The 20,910-nt window shown below is 33.3% G+C and overlaps 1 protein-coding gene and 1 pseudogene across 1 annotated transcript; one reads left to right on the plus strand and one right to left on the minus strand.

Annotated features, from left to right (window-relative positions):
- Positions 1-559: 559 nt before the first annotated feature.
- On the plus strand, positions 560-20,874 carry LOC133172062 (hillarin-like). Its single transcript, XM_061306870.1, has 7 exons — positions 560-1,496; positions 3,911-4,027; positions 16,253-16,636; positions 16,771-16,914; positions 17,044-17,126; positions 17,312-17,455; positions 19,410-20,874. Exons 1-7 carry the CDS (start codon positions 1,170-1,172, stop codon positions 20,734-20,736), a joined length of 2,526 nt encoding a protein of 841 aa, XP_061162854.1. The 5' UTR covers positions 560-1,169; the 3' UTR covers positions 20,737-20,874.
- Positions 8,570-11,994, minus strand: LOC133205465 (uncharacterized; annotated as a pseudogene).
- Positions 20,875-20,910: the final 36 nt, after the last annotated feature.

Here is a 20,910-nt window from a genome sequence, read left to right on the forward strand (position 1 = left end):
TCCATACACAATAATTTTGTACAACTCATCAAAACTTGCCAGAAAGTATTAGAAAAGAATGCATTTGAAAAGACAGAAACGTGCTTGCATTCCTGTATTATTATACACGCGCATTTGCATTCGTAATACTGTTTTGAACTTATACTTTAGGGGTTTGAAGATATGCATAAGATGTAGAAATTCGGGGATAATTGAGAGATAAAAAAAATATTTCTAATAATGTTTCTTTGATATTGCTGATAAACAGAAAAACTGAATTATTATTGCTTTAAGCTAATATTTCAAAGATTTACTTCGGCATGCACTTTACATTTTCCTCTTTGAGTGGCATCTTCTCTCAGGCTCTACCATATGTTATTGTCTGCCTTTTAGTAATTAGTGTGAAAATTTATCCAGGTACAGTCTGTGCAATTTCTTGAAAACATTATTCAGGTTAATAGCTTCTGCTGAAATTGTTAAAAATTTATACACAAATAAATTTAATGGTTCAAAAATGACATCATTTAAATGACAGCTTCGTAATGCATCACCACGAGCACCTGTCCATTTCTAATGTGAAACAAAGGATATGGTGGTTGACTGTCAAGCACAAAGGCTCTAAAAACTGACGAGTCCATGAGATCATCAACTAGGATCAATCGATACATTTCTCTCAGCCAATCTGGAACAAGATTAGAAAAGCGAGGGCGTATTCGATATGTTTGTCATGATACCCCTGACTTGCATTGTAATTGTAGGTAGAAGGAATTGTAACTACCTTTGCTCTGAAATGGCCTTTGGGCAGAGGGCGACGAATTTGAGACCAAGGTATTTATTGATGAAATAATGTCTAGCTTCATTCATTGAGTGAAGCATTAAGCGCTGTGTTAATCATATAGCCGCTCTGCTGTACATGTTACCTGGATTTTGACATTACCGGTGATGGATCAGGATGTGTATCGATTAAATACTATCGGCATTTCTTCATCAATGACTAAGACACAAGCATTTACATACAACGCATCTGTGTTTTTCCTAATGAGAAACATGTTGTTTTCTTTTCCATCACAATTTTAAGATGTAGCGCAGAGGGATCTGGATAACTTTTCACCAGCATGGAACATCTTTTATTGCACCCCTATGCCTTGAATAATATGCATTATTAATGTTAGCAACGTCTGGGCAAGAGGATGGACGACCAGTATTCCAGCGATTCGGACGACGGGGACGGGTTTTATTCCTCCCAAAATAAGGACACTTGCTATCGTTGTCAGAAGCGAGTATACCCTGTAGAACGAGTGGACGTTGGTGTACTATTCCATCGACGTTGTTTCCGTTGCCGAGTATGTGGATTACAACTGACGTTACGTACGTTCAGATGGCAGCAAGATGGTCAGCCAGCCGACGTGTATTGCCATGGACATCTGCCTAAAATTGTGGGCATCATCAACAAGGACGCCATGGGCATCCAGTCCGCCCTTAACGCACCTAAACTGGGCGTTCAACTGAATGAACAAGTAAGATTTAGTCGGTATAGAAATTTAAGAATATGTTTTTTTTTTCTATTAAAATTTGCATTGAAGATATTACCAACAATACTATCTGTTTCACTGAGGATTTTCTTATATATAAAGATATTGTTCAAAACTTGTGAGATAGGTTACCTTAGAGATATCTCGTATTTTATTGTTCAAAACTTGTGAGAAAGGTTTCCTTAAAGATATCTCGTATTTTTGTACATAATCAAAAGTTTACTTTCATCTATCCTTTCATCTCTTCCATATTAAATCGTATAGTTGTCATGTCGAGAGGGTTGCTACTTTTTTTTAATTGACATTTAAAAGTAATTCACGAATGAACTTGCATGGTTATAAAGATAGCACCACACAAAATCACATTAAATTCTGCCAGTTACATCATGTGCCTTCTGTTTTCATTTCAACTTTAATATCAACGCATCAGCGTGCACAGACGTTTTGATTTGCAGAAACAGGCGAGGAGAGATCATGCAAGAAAAAAAAGATGCCGTCTGCAATCAAATTTGCTGTCATTTCTGTAGATTTCAGTGAAGTGTTTCGGAAATTACACTGACAGAAACTTGTTTTAAGTAATAAATTGTGCTATATGCTTCTTCTGCAAACCATGAGGGAGCTATGCTATTCGTTTTATTTTAGGTATGATTTAATGCATTAATTATCTATGCAATAAAGAATTCTTAGAACCATAACTAATAAACCAAAGCTGCTGTGGCACTGATATTTAGCGCAGTAGAATCTATGGGGAAAATAAACATTTCAACAATAAAACGAGATATTAAAAATAAGCAACATTGTTCGTGACTTTGTATTTATATTTTATTTTTAAAAAGTATTTTTCCTTCTATCAAAGCCATAGTTATGCTGATTCAGTCAATCACTTTTCTCAGATCTCGTGTCAACATTGGAAATTCAGACAATTTAAAAGAAGTTTGGTGACTTAACAACTCTAGCTACACAGAATGACCAAAACACTGTATGAACAGAACATTGCTACAGAAAATAATTTTGCAATGAATAGAATTTAAAACAAGATTTCGTGCGACAAAAAGTGTAGTCCTTCAGCACCTTTTGCCTGTTTTTAGCATGCTGTTATTCGAAGTTTTTCAATGATATAGTATTTTGTGTAATCTTTCTTTACTTTCACGATGTAATGCAAATATCTTTATATATGTGTCAAAATTAATGAGAATTTTCTTGAGGAATATTTTTAACGCCTGTATATTAACCTCAGGCAATTTGCAAAAACATATACACGTATATAAATGTATATACATTTGTACACAAATACCGGTATAACGTCCTTCGAATTCAACTCGTTACATTTCCCGGAAAAGCACCTTGGTTATCATTTGTGACTCTTTTGTCATACTCAATGTTTTAATGCTATTCACATGTTGATCAAATATACGGCTCATCAATTTTTGATTGTATCCACATCGTTCATATCAACCCTTTACAAACGCTCTTCAATTGACACGCGAGATACATCTGCCAATAAATCGAAATATAATGGTTATCTTTGATGCACGCTGTAATCACGACAAAAAAAAACTGTGTCCTCGGACAAAATCCGGCCGTTGGCCCCCCGTAATGATGTCCCTTGGCTTCTGCTTTTGGTCATTGAGTCACCAATCCGGCTGAGATTACAAGATTCGTAATGTACCGTGCGACAAGGTGTACTCATTAATTAAAATTAGTACGTGATGGCCTTTCGGAATGTTATTGGATCCTGAAAGGATTCGTATATGACTCATTTCTAATAAACTAGTGCTCGAGATCAATAAACGTAAGAAAAAAAAACCAGATTGAGTCTCCAGTCTTTAGGACAAAAACAAAAGTGTGTATATGAATTGTTGAAAATGAAAACTTTTTGCAGTGTTTGATGATAAGACTCACAGTCGGGTGTTTATTGCAATGATATCGACAGACTATCAATCTGTATTGTATTTCATTGTTTTTAGATGGTGGGAACAGCTGTGTCCATGAACATAAATAATGGGATGTATCGGGTTTAATAATTGCATTTTCACTGCACTTCAATTGAGCATAAAATGTAATCTGATAGGAGATTTTGTAGTGAGTGATAATAAAAGCTATATTAGAAAATTTGTTTATTTATACGGGTTTTCATGAATATCAAGATGCAATAGAGAAGTCGACATATCAATACTAATTAAATTTTCTTTACTCTCCGATAATGTAATTATAGGAGATCTATACTCTTCTCAAGGGGATATTAAACACATTAATTTTGGTGACAGGTTTCAGCAGCTAGATACAAAGATGTTGCCAAGATTCTTCAAATGTATGTACATGTACATGCATATCGGTCTTGTATAATTTTATTTCACCACAAATATCATTTTAAGAAACTAATTTTAATCTTCTTACAGATCCGAGGAAGCACATTTAATCCAGGATGGCAGTATGACGCCAATGCTCTCGAATTTTCCCATCAACGAGAGTTGAACCATCAGAGGAAGCTACGGACTTCATTCGGAACTTATCAAGTATTTTCCTTTTGTCTTTAAAGAAGCAAAAAATTACGAGGCCGATTACACAAACTCAATTTCATCAAACTAGCGTTTTTTCGCTGATGAATTGTATCTTAACAGATTTTTTCGTTTGATATCACCTAATAATGGCTCCCAAGACTACAACGTTGCAATGGCCTATAATTCTTATTCATTAAAAGTCTTGGAGCAAAGCAAGTCGGTTTTCTTAAAGGACTTTTATCTCGTGCCATATGTCAGATCGTTTGGGGATAAAACTGATTACGTTGTAATTACACTGTCTTGGTGACGTGTTATAACACCAAGATGACGGAGATTTTACATTTCTGATCCATGTTTCAACGAAATTTTCGCGCTGCTGAACGTAAAGAATAGATCTGACTAATTTTTTTTTTTTTTTTCTTTTATTCAGATTTTACAAAGACATTTTGGGGTAAAGTCTCCTCAGAGACCCCCTTATAATCCGCACCATATGTGCCAACAGCTTTCTGGATTGGATAGCATAGATCTATATATACATTGATATTATTAATAATAATAGTATAATGACAATGAAAAAAAAAGGATAAATTTCTAAACAAAAATAATATTAAAGTATTCCGTATTTTTTTCTTCCGTTTTATAATGTCAAAATTTATACAGTACAAATGATATCCGGTTGTAACTTTGAATATAAACATTGAGTTATCCTCGACTTTTTTTTTTTTTTTAAACAGTCAAATAATGCAAAAAGACTCGAGGTAAAATTAAAATCTACAGGTTATGTGTATAAAAATTTAGTACTTATGAAATCCGTGTTATCACAGAGGTCCCATTTCACCTTCCAAAGTCCATATTGACCCCCACTTGTTAACATGCTTCTTTGGTCAGGCTACCCAAGAAGCATTGGATTTCATAAGTTGTTAGGTAATAATAACATGAAGGAAAAATGCTCTATTAACTATGAATTATATATGTCTTTCAACATTTATACACATTTCAGCTAGTTTGAAATTTTTATATGACATTTTTATAATATTATAGTACATCAATAAATTGCTCTTCACAAATTTTATCAAATTTTCAGTAATACATGGTTCACAATTTACACGACATTTCATTTTATATTTAAATATTTTTAGAGCTATATAAGAAATGAGTATGTTCAACATTTCAGATAGCTGAGTTTCTTCAAAAATACCAATTACTATATTTTTCCAGCCAATATTGAACTTCAATGATTGACTTACTTTTTTCCATATATTCAAGGAATCATTACACTTATATAAAAGATGTTCTATATTTTCTATTTCACCACACTTGTGACAGAATCTATGCACATCAGTATTCCATTTACTAACATTCAGATTATTATTCAACAGTTTATGTAACAGTTTATAATTAAAATCAGCAATTTGTCTATCAAACATTTTGGTAATTTTCATATGAAAAATTTTTGGCCATATTGATCTAGGAATATCAAATAGATCAGTCCAGTATTTTACTGTTACAGGTTGGTGAAATTTCTTTGCTCTCAATATGTTGTAGAAAAAGGAGGATTTCTGACTCTCAAAATTACAATAAATATCTCCATAAAATAAAGCAAAATGATAGTTTTTAATGTTGACATGCTGAGCTTTTCTACATTCAAAAATCTTAGAGTATTTATTAAACACTGATTTCATTATGAAATATTCACAGAATATATTTCTTTTATCTAAGATTTTTTCTAAAAAGTATGAAATATCTTGTAATCTCCCATTTTTATCAAAAAGATCTCTTGTGTATAACACACCTGATTTTATCCAGTTTGATAGAAATTTTGGCTTGTTTTTATACATGAATAATGTGTTCTTTCAAATAGGTAATGACAGGAATTCATCTGTGGATATTTTTTTCATATCTTTTTGTTTTTTGCATTTATTGAATGCACACAGTGCTTCTTTACTAAGAATGTTTTGTATAAAAGACACTAAACTATTGTTAGATTTAAGAATTCTTGGAATCCAAGAGGCTTTTGCAGAGAGGAACTTTGTTTCAACATCAAAGATATTAATACCACCCTCCTCCTCTTTTCCTATAAGGGTATTCCTTTTTATCCTATCTTTAGCATTCCAAATAAAACTAGTATTAATTGTAACGGGGACCGTTACAGATGTTCCCCAAACGCTCCCCAACTTCCTTTTGGTGTTTTATTCCCTGTAAGCTTCATTAAATAAGGCAATCAAGTACATTGGGTTTTTTTTACGCATTACACGCGCGCGCACAGGCATGCATGTACAAAATGACCATGTCAACTTGTCTACACTTTTAATACATCTTTATATTCAAATTTCATCAAAAGATGAAAAAAATTCGGCTATATTAAGTATATCTGTCATTTTACGCATTGCAAGCACGCGCACGTGCATGCATGTCCATGATGACCCTGTCGTCTTGTCAACACTATTAATATATCTACATATTTTGAGTATCAAAGCATTTCAACAAAAAGTATAAAAGTTACAGCTATATCAAGTATATTGGTCATTTTAGCATTGCATGCGCGCGCATGTGCATGCATGTGCATGTTGACAATGTCGTCTTGTCTACATTTATAATATATTTATACATTCTGAGTATCAAAGCATTACATCAAAAAATGTAAAAGTTATGGTTATATCAAGAATATTGGTAATTTTACTCATTGCACGCGTACGCACGTGCATGCATGTGTGCGCTGACCATGTCATCTTGTCTACACTATTAATATATCCTTATATTCTGAGTATTAAAGTATTTCATCAAAAGATATGAAATTTTTGGCTATATCAAGTATATTGGTCATTCTACTCATTGCACGCGCACGCACGTGCTTGCAATTGCATGCATGTGTGCGCTGATCATGTCATCTTGTGTACACTTCTAATATATATTTATATTCTGAGTTTCAAAGCAATTCATCAAAAAATGTACAAGTTAAGTCTATATAATTTGTATTGGTTTTTTCAATCATTGCGCATGCGCACACGTGAATGTATGTGCATTCTGACCATGTCATCTTGTCTACACTTTTAATATATCCTGATATCCTGAGTATCAAAGCATTTCATCAAAAGATATGAAAGTTATAGCTATATCAAGTATATCTGTCATTTTACTCATTGCACGCGCGCGCACGTGCACGCACGTGCATGCATGTGTGCGCTGATCAAGTCTTCTTGTGTACACCTCTAATATATATTTATATTCTGAGTTTCAATGCAATTCATTAAAAAATGTACAAGTTAAGTCTATATCAATTGTATTGGTTATTTCAATCAATGCGCATGCGCGCACGTGCATGCATGCGCATTCTGACCATGTCGTCTTGTCTACACTTTCAATATATCCTTATATTCTGAGTATCAAAGCATTTCATCAAAAAATATAAAAGTTACAGCTATATCAAGTATATTGGTCATTTTACGCTTTGCACGCGCACGCACGTGCATGCGCGTGCGCGCAAAATGACTTTCGTTCCGCAAATCTACATAACATTCCTATTAACCCTAAAAAGGTTTCACCTCAATTCATAGTTCCGACTTTTCTCCCGAAGCCCCGCCCACCTTAGTTACTGTAACTAAGTCCCACATGATGGCGATACCGGCTTCATCATCCTCGGTGGCGACCGACAGTTTAAAGTCGATTCCGGACGATTTCTGTGTGAAATACCTACCCAATAGTTCAAAATTATCTGAAAAAGTTTTACAAAAGGGTTTGAATTACTTTACTCAAGGATATATCCATAATATTAAGATTTTCAGTTTGGATAACTCCGTACAAGTTGCAGCACGATGCTGGAGGTCCATGCGAAAAAATCAATCGCCGCACCAACTTAGTTTGGAAATAAAGAATAGTTCGATAACCGAGTCTCATTGCTCCTGTAAAATTGGGTATGTGTATAAATCACCCAAATCTTTGCGTATTTTTTCAAGAAAATCTTGATAAATCAGGGTTTATATAGGTTAGGCCTAGGCACCTAGAATGTAAACATTTGTGACCTAATTAATTTTCACGGTAGATATGCAAACGTGATATAAATAAACGCTTGGCTCAGGATTTTTTTTTAAATATATAGGGCCTAATGAATAAATTCAGACAAAATACACATAAATATTATTGGCCAACTTCTCTATTTACTAGGCCAAACCGAATTCCTTTCAAGTTGGCAATTTATCTTTTTTTTTTGGATAGGCCTAGGCCTAAATAATTTAAAAATCCTCAGGTATGAATACATGTACATTAGAAATAATGCTGGTCAATTTTCCTTACAGCTTAAATGGCCACTGTTCCCATGTAGTTGGGCTAATAAAAAGTCTGCAAGGGTTCAAACTCCATAATTTTTCAAATGTACCTGAACAACAAAGTTGTACAAGCATCCCACAGCAGTGGCATGTGCCCAGGGGGTCAAAGATCATGCCTGTCCCTATAAATCATGTGGTGGTAGCAAGACCAACTGAATCAAGAAAAAGGAAACCTGTGACATGCCAGTTAGACTTAAATCAAGAGTATGTGAAAAAGACAAAGACTTTCCTCTTTTAGAAATATAACCATTGTATTTTTAATAATACAATATTCTTCATGGCTACAATTAATTGGCTATAAATATGAGATCAGATTTTATAACAGTCTTAATAATAAGATAAAAATTATCCAGTTGACAAAATCTTAATTCATACATCATATTTTAATATCAGTCTACCCAAAGTGTCCAAAAATGACATAATGCAGCTGAGTTCATTAAAAGGAACCCCTCTGGAATACACAGTATCAGCAGAGCATCCATTAGTAAACACTCCCCTTGGTGATGTGCAGATAGGCTCAATATTGTCATATCAGGTACATGTTCACAATAACCACAATAAATATTTATTTTAAAAATATAAATGCAGTTGGGGAACTGCCTATAGTTTAAAAATACAGTACATGTATATATAAATTATCCATTGAACAATGCTAAATGCAAAAATCAATGACATGGGTCACAACTAACATGAATAAAGTAAACTATTTACTATGTTTATTGTCTGTTACAAACACATCATGGAATAATGTCAAGTGACAACATACAGACCAAATTTTGTTAATATTTTTAAATAATGATGTTGGAATGCGCACAGACAGTATCTTGTAGGTTTTAACTTTAGCAATAAGTCTTTCAATGTGCACACGATGCTTTGCAATTTTTTCAGTAAGGATGGTATCTGAAACTGACATCTGAGATGTTGATGAAGCCATTGGTGGAATATTCAGCAGTAAATTAAGTTTACATAATTCTTCCTTAATAGTAAAACCTTTATCAGCCATAATAGCATCACCATCTTTAACATAACCCTTCAACTTTAGTGTTTCAAGAACATCATAAAACCCAGACTGTTCACATATTTGTTTATCTGAAATACATCCTGTAAACAATTCGGATGCAAAAATCACTGAACCATTTGGATCACAACCAATTAATGCCTTTAAAGTAGTACTAGACTTATAATCACTATAAAGCTGACTTTGCAAACCAAGTGCACATGGTGCTTGTGTTTTAAATTCAGTCCCATCAATTATTATTAAAGTTGTGGGGTAATCATGTTTAAAATCTTTTGGCATGTTATTAATAATAATATCACGATGTGGCCAAATACAAAGTTGCCCTAACTTTAAGTACATAAGTGAAATCCAAGTATTGAATACAATTCCTGATGACTGTAGTGAAAGTTTAAACCTTACTGATATATCTTTAAGACCAAAGTTATGTCTTAGTCTACATAAAGTTAAAAACAGTCCATCTTGCAGTGACAATTTCCTTATGTCTTTGCGACCCTTTTCATAATTTATCGAGGATCCATCAGATACCAAAAATGCCAGAAGACTAGCAAATCTAATGTACACAATACCAGTGTAATACTTAAATACATTTTTCAACTTTCCCTCTCTTCTTAATACTTCATCAACTCCAAATGTTGGCTTCTGATTTTCAGATTTCTGTTGATCTTTAAGCTCTTTTATTTCTGTTTCCAGTTTGCAGATGGTGTCTTTATACTGCTTCTCTTTTTCTCTTAACATGTGTAGTTCAGCAGCCATTGCAAACATATCAATCCCAGAAACCCCTAGAAAAGAAATTAATATATTTGTACTTCAATTGCTGATACTGTGAAATATTTTTCAGACAAAAAATATTAAGGAAGTTGAGCCAGCAATGTCAAATGGTTGTGGCAATACAGATGTGTTTCACCAAGCCCCTGTTCCTTTGCCACTGCAGTTTACAGATTTAAATGAAGATTACAAAAAATGTGAACCTATTGAAATTGAAATCAATACTCGCGAACAAAGCGAGTCTGCACTGTGGTATAATGAACGAAAAAAGCGACTAACTGCTTCTAATTTTGGCAAAATCTTACAAAGAAAATCAACACCTAATGACAAATTTTTAAAAAGCTTGTTTAGTTTAAAAAAGATTACAGCCCCCTCTTTGGATTATGGTAAAATTCACGAAAAGGATGCGAAGTCCAGATACTTAAGAGACTACCCGTCTAGACATATTCATTCATGCGGCCTTGTTATAAACAAGGAGTTTGCTTTCTTAGGGGCAAGTCCAGATGGTAAGGTTTGTGACAATGGCCAATGTGGCCTTCTGGAAATTAAGTGTCCTTACTCTGCTAGGAACATGACAATCACAGAAGCATGTGACAATATTAGAGATTTTTTTTTGTCTGCTAACAATGACACAATTACACTGAAAAACACTCATGCATATTATGCACAAGTTCAGGGTCAACTCCTGATCACAGGTTGTACATTTTGTGATTTTGTTGTTTTCACACAAAAGGATATTTTTGTAGAAAGAATACAGCCTGACCTGCCATTCATGGCCACTATGCTTAAAAAATTATGTGTTTTCTTCAAAACCTATGCAAAACCATTTCTTGCAAATCAAAATGTACAATACTGAATAAAATAGAGAAACATTTTGCTTACAAGGTTCTTCTGTTTGTACAGCAATGTTGCTACTGTTGTTAATTTTGATTGGAACTTCATTCTCCATTGGAATTAAATCCACACTGCCTTCTCCATCCATGGTACTGTAATAAACAAAGCATTTTTTTAACCATACTAGTTCATTAAAAAAATGAACTTTCAATGATCTGTGTGCATACAGTTTACATGTGGGGTTCTACCTTAGAATTCTCTTCTTTGATGACACTGTGTGATTTTCAGAATAATTTCGTTTGAGAGGTGGTCTTGTTGGCCGAAGAACTGAGCCATCAGCTGGTATTGGATCTGGAAACTGCACAGTTGGTCCATTACCTCCAACGAAATGCTGTAAATGATTTTAAGAAAATAATAAAACTTAATAGTATGTCCGAAATTTTCTGCTACCGTACTGGTATATTAAATGCATGACAATTTTTTAAAAGATTTTTCGTAGTCAAAGAAATACAAAACGCACGATCAGTCCTAGTCTGAATCATATTCTGTACACAGTCATCTTTATAAATAAAATCATTCCCTTTTTTCTCTCTTTCAACATAAAATAAGCCTCAAGCTATCCTCACTTTAGTGCCACCCGAATTTGCACGAAAATGTAGCATAATCTTGTACATCATGAATAGCGATTTACCTCGTTCTTGCATGTTTTTTAAATAAAATTTAATACTTATTACCCTTTGAACATGAAAATATCAACAGTCATACCTTTGAACAAACTGCTTTATGTTTATTTATCCGCTGGACGTTCAGCTGGTCGTGTGGGCGCCCGCATGCCTTGATCCAACGAAGGCATTTCTCCAGATTAGTCTTAGGTTTGGGGAACAAAATAAGCTTTACACCATTCTCTAACCTCTCTGGGTACCTCTCATCAACATTACAGGTCCCCTAAGCGCATCGCAAAACCATTTCGCCCAAAAGTTTGGTCTGCCTTACAGACTTCCCACAAGTTTATTTGTGGGACAACATGGCCGCCGATCGAAGTGTCTCTGTGCCTAATTATGCGTAACGATCTGATTGGCTGATAAAAAGCATTTGATTGACAGGCCGGAACTATGAATCGGATGTGTAGTTTCGGAGATCACTCACGGACAAAAAAGTGCCCAGGAAGAAAAATAATAATAATAATAATAAGAAACAGAGTAAAAACAATATGTTCCCAAACTTCGTTTGGGGAACATAATTATAAATTGTTCTATTGATTTGTTTGAAATATTCCTCGGGAGGGTTAGGAAGAATACTAGCTATATACTGAAATTTTGATATGATAAGATTATTTACAATTTCTTTCTTACCAAAAATAGTCAACTTTCTTTTTTCCCATGCTTTAAAGGTATCAACAATTTTATTTATTTTTTCATTCCAATTTTTTTCTTCACAAAGGCATTTGTTGTGTCCTATATAGATTCCAAGTGTTTTAACTGGGTCATTTGTTGCTCTTATTCCATATACATTTTTACATGAGTCCTTTAAAGGTCCTAGGAGTATACATTCAGATTTATGTAAGTTAAGTTTAGGACCGGCAAAGATAGAGAAACTATGAATAATATCTATCACATGTTTTACAGACACCAAGTCTTTTAGAGGGTTCGTTGAATCATCAGCATGTTGTAACATCTTAATTTCACATTGATTATTGACTTGAAACCCTTTTACCTGTTCTGATTTATTTATTCTGATTGATAAGATTTCAGTAACTATTATAAATAACAATGCAGAGATGGGACATCCTTGTCTAATGCCTCTTGTCATTCTACAAGTTTTTGAAATAAAACCATTATTCTTTACTCTAAAAGTAGGATTATTGTATAGAATTGAAATCCATTTAATAAAATTTGGACCAAAATTGAATTCTTCTAATGTTTGTATCATAAATTCCCATTCAACAGTATCAAAAGCTTTTTCAAAATCTAAAAATAATAGTAATCCATTCTCATTTTGATTTTCACAATAGTCAAATATATCTTGAATTAGACGAGCATTATTCCCTATATATCGGCCTTTAATATATGCTGACTGGTCTTTATTTATCAATTTTGAAATAACAATTTGTAATCTTCTAGCCAAAACAAATGCAAGTATTTTATGATCACAGTTTGTTAGGCTTATGGGTCTATAATTTTTTAAATTACTTTTATCACCTTTTTTGTGTATCAGACTTATAACAGCTAATTTTTGAGATGATGGTAGTACACCATATTCAAAAGATTTTAACAGTGAATCATAAAAGTAATTTTTTATATCATTCCAAAATAATTTGTAGAATTCAATAGGTATGCCATCTAGACCTGGTGATTTATTGTTATCCATGCTTTTAATTGCCTCTTCACACTCTCTGAGGGTAGGTAATGCCTCACATATTTTTTGTTGTTCTGTGTTAAGTTTTGTTTTTAATTCAGTTCTTTTTAGATAATTACTTATGTCTTCAGTTTTGGGGTTTTGTGATGTATACAATTTTTCATAGAAATTACATAATTGTCCCAAGATATCATTACTACTGAAAAAGGTTTGGTTATCTTGATTAATTTTTTCAATAACATTACTTTGTTGATGTTTATTTTCTAGTTTTAAGAAGTAAGAGGAGCATTTCTCTCCACACTTAACCCAATTTGCTCTAGATCTAATGTATGCTCCTTCTAATTTTTTATCATATATCTGTTGTAATTCTTTTTCTAACTTATATTTTTCTTGATTAATAATTTCATTAAAAGGTCTATTTTCAATATTTGTAATTCTTTTTTCAATTTCTTTTACTCTTTATTTAGTACTCTTACTTTTTGTTTTAGAGTAGGTTATAGAGTATTCTTTAACAATAAGTTTAACCATTTCCCATCTTTCTTGTGGACATTTTACATCTCTAAGCTCTAGTTCTTTATTTTTTAAAATGTCTTTTAGTTGTTTACAGAAGTCCTCATTTATTAGATATGAAGTATTCATTTTCCAATATCCACAACCTCTTTTGTTTCTCTGGAGAATAAAATCTATTTTTAGCCCTAGATGATCACTCATCCTATTGTTATTTACTCTGGGACATTTTCTTAAAGAAAAAGAATCTACAGATAATGAAAACCTTTCTGCAAATAAAATGTAGTCTATTCTGCTACTTGGAGTATTGTTTGCATTGCACCAAGTAAGACCAGGTTTATTTTCATGAATTTTTTTCCAACCATCTATTAATTTTAACTGTTTGATTAAAGAGTTTAATTGTGTTTTGCTTGTATCAGTAGTCTGATTATTGTTGTCTATATTGCAATTTAGATCTCCACATACAATCAGGTTTTCTATACTTTTAGCATTTTTTCTTAGCCAAGACTTTGTTGTGGTGTAAAAAGCCTTCCTATCAGATATATTATTTGGTGCATAAAGATTTGCTATTGAAAACGTAATATCATTAATTTTAAGATTTATCAAAATTTTTCTTCCATCAGAAGATCTGTGATAATTTATCAATTCATAAGAAAAATTTTTTCTAATCAAAATAGAAACACCCATACTGAAAGCTGAGCTCGAAAAGCAGTGAAAACTTGAGCCCAGCCATCTGACATTATATTGATACTCTCTTGATTCTATATAATGAGTTTCTTGTAATAAGACAATATCTATATCTAAATCTTGAAGCCAATCGTATAAAACTATTCTTTTTTCGTATGTATTTAATCCCCTTGCATTTAAGGAGAAAACACTTAATAAAGGGTTAAGCATAATTGTAAGATTTGTTCATACCAAAAATTGCGTCAGTGGGAGAAAAAAGTTCATAATAGAAAATCAAACGGTAAAGGATATTAACCTTGTTCGCTAGTGTCCGTGTCATGACCACTTGTATCGTTGATATTCTCTCGGGATCTCTTTGATGGTCCTTCTTTAAGCTGGCTAACGAAATCAGTGATTTCCTTCTGTGACGCCCGAGCAGCTTTGCGAGTAGGTTGCCTTGGGAGAGACCAGCTTCTTGGTTTGCGACGGTAGTTTTTTGCTATATCTTTGATTATAGTGCCAAGCATGTTTTTACCGGGCCAAGCTTCAGGATTTGTTTTTAGAGTAGCTGATATGTTGATACCAGTCCCCCAGAAATCGTCGTACGTGGCTTCCGCTATGATAGATTTTGGACCACATTTTTGTAGAGCTTCCTGAAAGGGTTTGATCTGAGAAGCTTTAGCATCTATAATGGTAGACATGACCTGACTAATTATAAAATATGCAGCTATTCGATTAAGTAATCGATATAAATGTCTTTCAACGTAAACTTAAAAGATTGAATATTCCTTTATTTTATTGAATTTACCGGAATTCATGAAATTCAACCAAGTACATTTCAAAGAAATCACAGGAAAGATAAATCCTTTGGTCTCTTTTCAAATCTGAATAATAAAAAAAAATATGTTAATCAACCATTCTTAGAGAAAAATTAACCATAAAATAATAAAATGGATAGAAAAGTTTATTTTTTCATCGCTGGTTCCTAGAATCTACGAGGAATAATCCAAAAGTCATGTCACAGTGTCCATAACTTTTATATCTGGCGTCATATTATCAAATACAATATATTAAAATAAATAAAAATATAAATCTAATAAACATTGAAATTTTGGTTTAATAATGAGGTCTGATTTGAAATAAATATAGCTTTCCATCATTTATAATTTTGTTGTTTTACGTCGACTAGTAGCAATTTTATCGAAGGTGTGACGTTACTATTGGATCAACCCTCGTATTAATACATGTAGTATTCAATACATCATTACCAAAAAATATACAATACATCTAAATATTCAAATACAAAATATTCAATACATCATTACCCAAAAATATACAATACATCTAAATATTCAAATACAAAATATTCAATACATCATTACCAAAAAATATACAATACATCTAAATATTCAAATACAAAATATTCAATACATCATTACCCAAAAATATACAATACATCTAAATATTCAAATACAAAATATTCAATACATCATTACCCAAAAATATACAATACATCTAAATATTCAAATACAAAATATTCAATACATCATTACCAAAAAATATACAATACATCTAAATATTCAAATACAAAATATTCAATACATCATTACCCAAAAATATACAATACATCTAAATATTCAAATACAAAATATTCAATACATCATTACCAAAAAATATACAATACATCTAAATATTCAAATACAAAATATTCAATACATCATTACCAAACAAAATCCATGATAAAGGTTCAAAGATTACCGAATGCTATTTCAGGACTTTGAAAGTCTTGGTGTGTTTGTTGCACAAACGGAACTGGAGCGACGGCAGCAAGAGGAAGAGGATCGACTCTACAGTCAGATGACACTAGAGAGAAGGAAACGGATCAACTCATTGGAATCCGAAATAAAGCTGGAAAAGGAAAAATTTGTCAAAGACCTTGTGACAAACTTTGAAAAGAAAATCGAAAAGACAAATAAAACTGGCTTTGAAAAAGAATCCCAAAAGATTGAGGAAGTTTATAAACGCAAACGGGAGGAGAAATTAAAGAATTTAGTTGAAAAACTAAGCGAGGAGGAGAAAATACGAGTTAGTCAGATGATAGAGAAGCATAGCCAAGAAATGTTGTTCCTTATTGCAGAAAAACTCTGTTTGAGTGAGGTAATTTCTAATAATAATATTAAAGTAAGCATTTGATCAAATAAATTCTGGTACCTAGACGTCCTTTTTCCCATACTTAAATTCCCAAGATTTTGTACAAGGCGGTATAGTAATAATTACCTCTACATTTCTAGCTATCCTCATCAGATTCGGATTGCAGTTCATCTCCCACAATGAACCTGTGTCGCCCTCCTCCGATCGCTCCACCGGAGTTCAGGAGATCCGCTTTGTTTAAAACTCCTGGAGAATTAGAACACATCGACGAAAAAGTGCTCATTGTATGATTACTGATTTTCTGATTTTGCAAAATAGTTTTGTGAAATATATATATTCAAAGTTGTTTCAATATTGCTGACAGTTTAACGTTAAAATCCACCTCGAACATCTACAGAATTTTCTTTTTCCAGATTGCCAAAACAGATTATTCTTCCTTTACCGACTTGGTTAAAAACCTTATGCAAGACTGTACAAGTGATTTGGAGAAAGCTAGGTATGTGGGTAGTTTAAATTTTTATTTATACTCAAGATAAAAGCTTAATAGAAAAGCCATACTTCCCCGAAGAAACATAAAGACAAAAGTTGTAAATGAATTTTTACATGAATGTAAAAGTATTCAGTCTTTTCAAAGATGATGCTCAATTCCAAACATTCAAGTTCAACAATGATTTGTTTTAGGGCTATATTTCGTTGGATTTGCCTAAAGGATCTTAATACAATCGAAATTGATGAAGCAGTGAGCTCCGAGTCTCCTCTCGGCATTCTCCGTGGAATCAAACAGGGCACAGAAAGTTACCACGATCTCTTCAAAAGACTCTGCAGGTATTCCTATATCCTCATCCTTATGATACCAGAATTATTTTGTAAAGAGATGATGTGATATACTAGTATGTGATGATGTGGTAATTTTCAAATACCAGTTATATAGCTGACAAAATGTGGAAAGGTTAACTAGAAAAATGATAGACAGAAGCAACACTGAGACTCCCCTCCCCTTCAAAAAAAAAGAGAAAAGAATGAAAAGTAAAAATAAGACAAAACCTAACAAGAATCATTTTAATTCAAGGTGGTAATTATTTCTGACAGAGTAAAATAAGATCTAAATTCACTTATTTATATAGTAATACTCCGCTATCATCTGCATATGGTGTTTACGTCTCTCAACTTATTCGATACTCAAGAACATGCTCCGAGTACGATCAATCTATAAACCAAGGCAGGCTACTGACAGATAAGTTAATGTTAAAGGGATTTCAAAAAACTCGTTTTAAATCACCATTTTGTCAATTCTATGGTCGTTAAAATGATATTCATACCAATTGTTAGACCTTTGTTTTTATAGTCTGGAATTTCCTGTGGTCCGTGTTTTATACCCTTTTCACAGATTTGTATTGTTTGTATATTGTTTTGAGATCGATCACTGTTAACCTTTTTCATGAATTATTAATATTGCGCCTGCTCCTGCTATCCCATTGAAACAAAATATAATGATATTTTCTGTGTAAAAAAAAACAAATCATAACATATCAATATTAATCAAAGTTGATCAAGGGACATATCCATTAAACACTAAATTTGTTGGAATTCTTTTTGAAATTCTTATTGTGAAAATAAATTTGTACAGCCTTTCTATTAAATAACACGCAAAAAACGGTGCGTTGAATAAAAAATGCAAATCGTACACACCCACAAAACTTTGGACAAATGAAACTCGTGTAAAACAGCGACTTAATAATTATCATTCTGTGACTGAAGGACTAGTTTTTAAAGCGGAATGTTTCGATGATGTTCAGTGCAACTGAATCAATAGATATCCTGTTATTTGATATTACCGATGCCATTAGGGTCCTCTCGGTGACGCTGGTCAAAAGATTAAAAACAAATATGACAACCTTAATAGTGCTTTTCTGACGAGGCCAGACGGTGTGATGACAGTTCGTCAAGATCCGTTTCCGACAATTTGATGCAGCTTTGTTCTCTGTATTCCGGCATATTGATTTAAAGCCGTTGTTAACTCGGAATTAATGGCATATCAGAATAACTCCGCCAAATTAACTTTGAATATTAGTCACCTGTTTTCTTGGTTCGTATTTATGACAAACCTTTCTACCATTTATGCACAATACAAGAAATTGCTATAATCTAAAGAAATATTTATTTCAGAGATATTGGTATCCTTTTGTGAAATAGATATCACTCAGACATAAAGAGAGTATTTTATGTCTAAGCGAAATTAAGTTTTCAAATGTAAAGATGTATATATGTACAATAAAATTCCTTTGATTTTCCTACAGAGAAATAATAGATACTCTATGTAAATTTGTGGAAGATATCTGTTTCAAAAAAGATAGAGAGATATTTTTGAGAGAAATACCTTTTTTAAAGGAAGATATCTCTATTTTCCCCCTAAAGATTCTTTACAGTTTGCGCTAACTTCTCTGTGGAAAAAAGATTCTATTTTGGTATTTTAAAAAAATTCTTTTTTTGATATATATCTCTCATTCGTTTGATAGGGATATCTATCTAAATAAAGAGATTAGTATAAAAATGTAGATCGCATAAATAGTGAAATAGACTGCAATCGACTGCATCCTTAATAGCATTGATAAACTACAGAACACCATAAGTGTATTTAACAGCCTGCAAAACACGAATCGGCAACATGATTTTAATGTAATTAAAGTTATTGTTGTTCAAGAGGTATAGTGCAGTTATTTTTCTTCCTCTTGATACTTTTTTTCCTAATACCATTTATATTTTAAGCTTAAAATTACAGTTATGCTGGGCTTTACTGCGAGATCATCAAAGGATACTCCAAAGGTGCCGGCTACAAACCGGGGTTGAAATTCGACGGACCGAGATTCCGAAATTCCTGGACGGCAGTGTTTCTTGAGGGATCCTGGTGCTTTATTAACTGTAATTGGGGAGCAAGACACGTAAAGTGCACCAAGAATTCGACGTTTTATTACCGCTCTGATGAGTTCTACTTTATCACAGACCCAGAGGATCATATTTACCAACACTTTCCAGACAACCCCAAATGGCAGCTTCTTGAATGTCCAGTGACTCTGACAGAGTTCATCAACCTGCCAGTCGTAAAGTCCCCATTCTTTAACCATGGAATAAAGTTTGCAAATCACTACGATTGCACACAGTATACGAACAAAGGTCTTGTGGTCCTCCAGTTTAACATCCCGAATTTGCTCGGGTTTGGATATACTTTTGAGGCCAAGGATTCCAGTTTAACACCAAATAAATTAGAAGGCCGAGCGATGATTCGAATCATTGGACATAAAGCAATATTTACTGTTGCGCCTCCAAAAGCTGGAAAGTATTACTTTACAATCTACGTGAAGGAAGACTGGAACTCGGATTCACTGCAATGTGCATGTGCTTTTAGAGTGAAGTGCAGAGAGAGAAGAGAACATCTCAAAAGTCCCTTCCCATTGGTGCCATTTTTTGGTCCCACTCCACTGATGTCCAAATTAGACATTTCCCCGCTAACTCACATTGATCCATTAGTTGTTTATAGTTATGACGACGTCTTCCTTCGATTCCAAGTCCCCGCAAGCATTATCATATCCTATACCTACCAGTATCATGGACCTTTTCAATGCAATGTTACGGACTTCCAAAGGTACACTTTTTTGTCTAAAAGAGATCGTGACTCTGTTACTTTTCAGACCAGGTGTCCTGTCATGGGAAAATATGTATTATCTGTCTTTGGTTCAGGAAATGTGTCAACAGATGAGAACAGTGTGCCGGAAGTTCTATTCAGGTATCTTATTGACTGCAAACAACCCGCCAAAGACAAACGACCACTTCCGAGAGCTTGTCATCGCTGGCAGGGAAATTCTTTAATAGAACCTATTGTTGGTGATGTTCCTCTGGGCTCTAGGATGACCTTCAGGATCTGTGCACCTAAGGCATTAGAAGTTGCCCTTTTGGCGGGAAGTATCTGGCATCATTTTCGGGGACTGCCTGATAATATGTGGGTTGCCAGTGTTTTCACTGGAACCGAAGAATGTAAAGCCAAGATATACGCCAAATTCTCACAAGAAAAATGCAGATTCTCGCCACTTGTTGAATTTCACATCAAGTGACATTGTTTATATCCATATATCCATTTCAGAGACAATCATGACTGTAACGTTTAAAAAAAAATGCAATGTACAATGCTATTTCCTCGCAAGATAATGGCAGCTTTGTTTTTATATTTGAAGTAAAGTTTTGATAAACAAGCGTTGTCTTCATCTGCAAAATCAAAGCTGGGACGA

The sequence above is a fragment of the Saccostrea echinata genome, unplaced genomic scaffold, assembly GCF_033153115.1.
Source record: "Saccostrea echinata isolate AGI-Se365-2 ecotype Australia unplaced genomic scaffold, CSIRO_AGI_Sech_v1 ptg000054l, whole genome shotgun sequence".
Lineage (NCBI taxonomy): Eukaryota > Metazoa > Mollusca > Bivalvia > Ostreida > Ostreidae > Saccostrea > Saccostrea echinata.

What these genes read in the sequence shown, in the direction of transcription:
- LOC133172062 (XM_061306870.1), top strand. Translation starts at nt 1,170, where the DNA reads ATGGACGACCAGTATTCCAGCGATTCGGACGACGGGGACGGGTTTTAT. An exon ending in CTTCATTCGGAACTTATCAA is followed by an intron (nt 4,028 to 16,252) that starts GTATTTTCCTTT and finishes ATGCTATTTCAG; the next exon opens with GACTTTGAAAGTCTTGGTGT. An exon ending in AAAAACTCTGTTTGAGTGAG is followed by an intron (nt 16,637 to 16,770) that starts GTAATTTCTAAT and finishes CTACATTTCTAG; the next exon opens with CTATCCTCATCAGATTCGGA.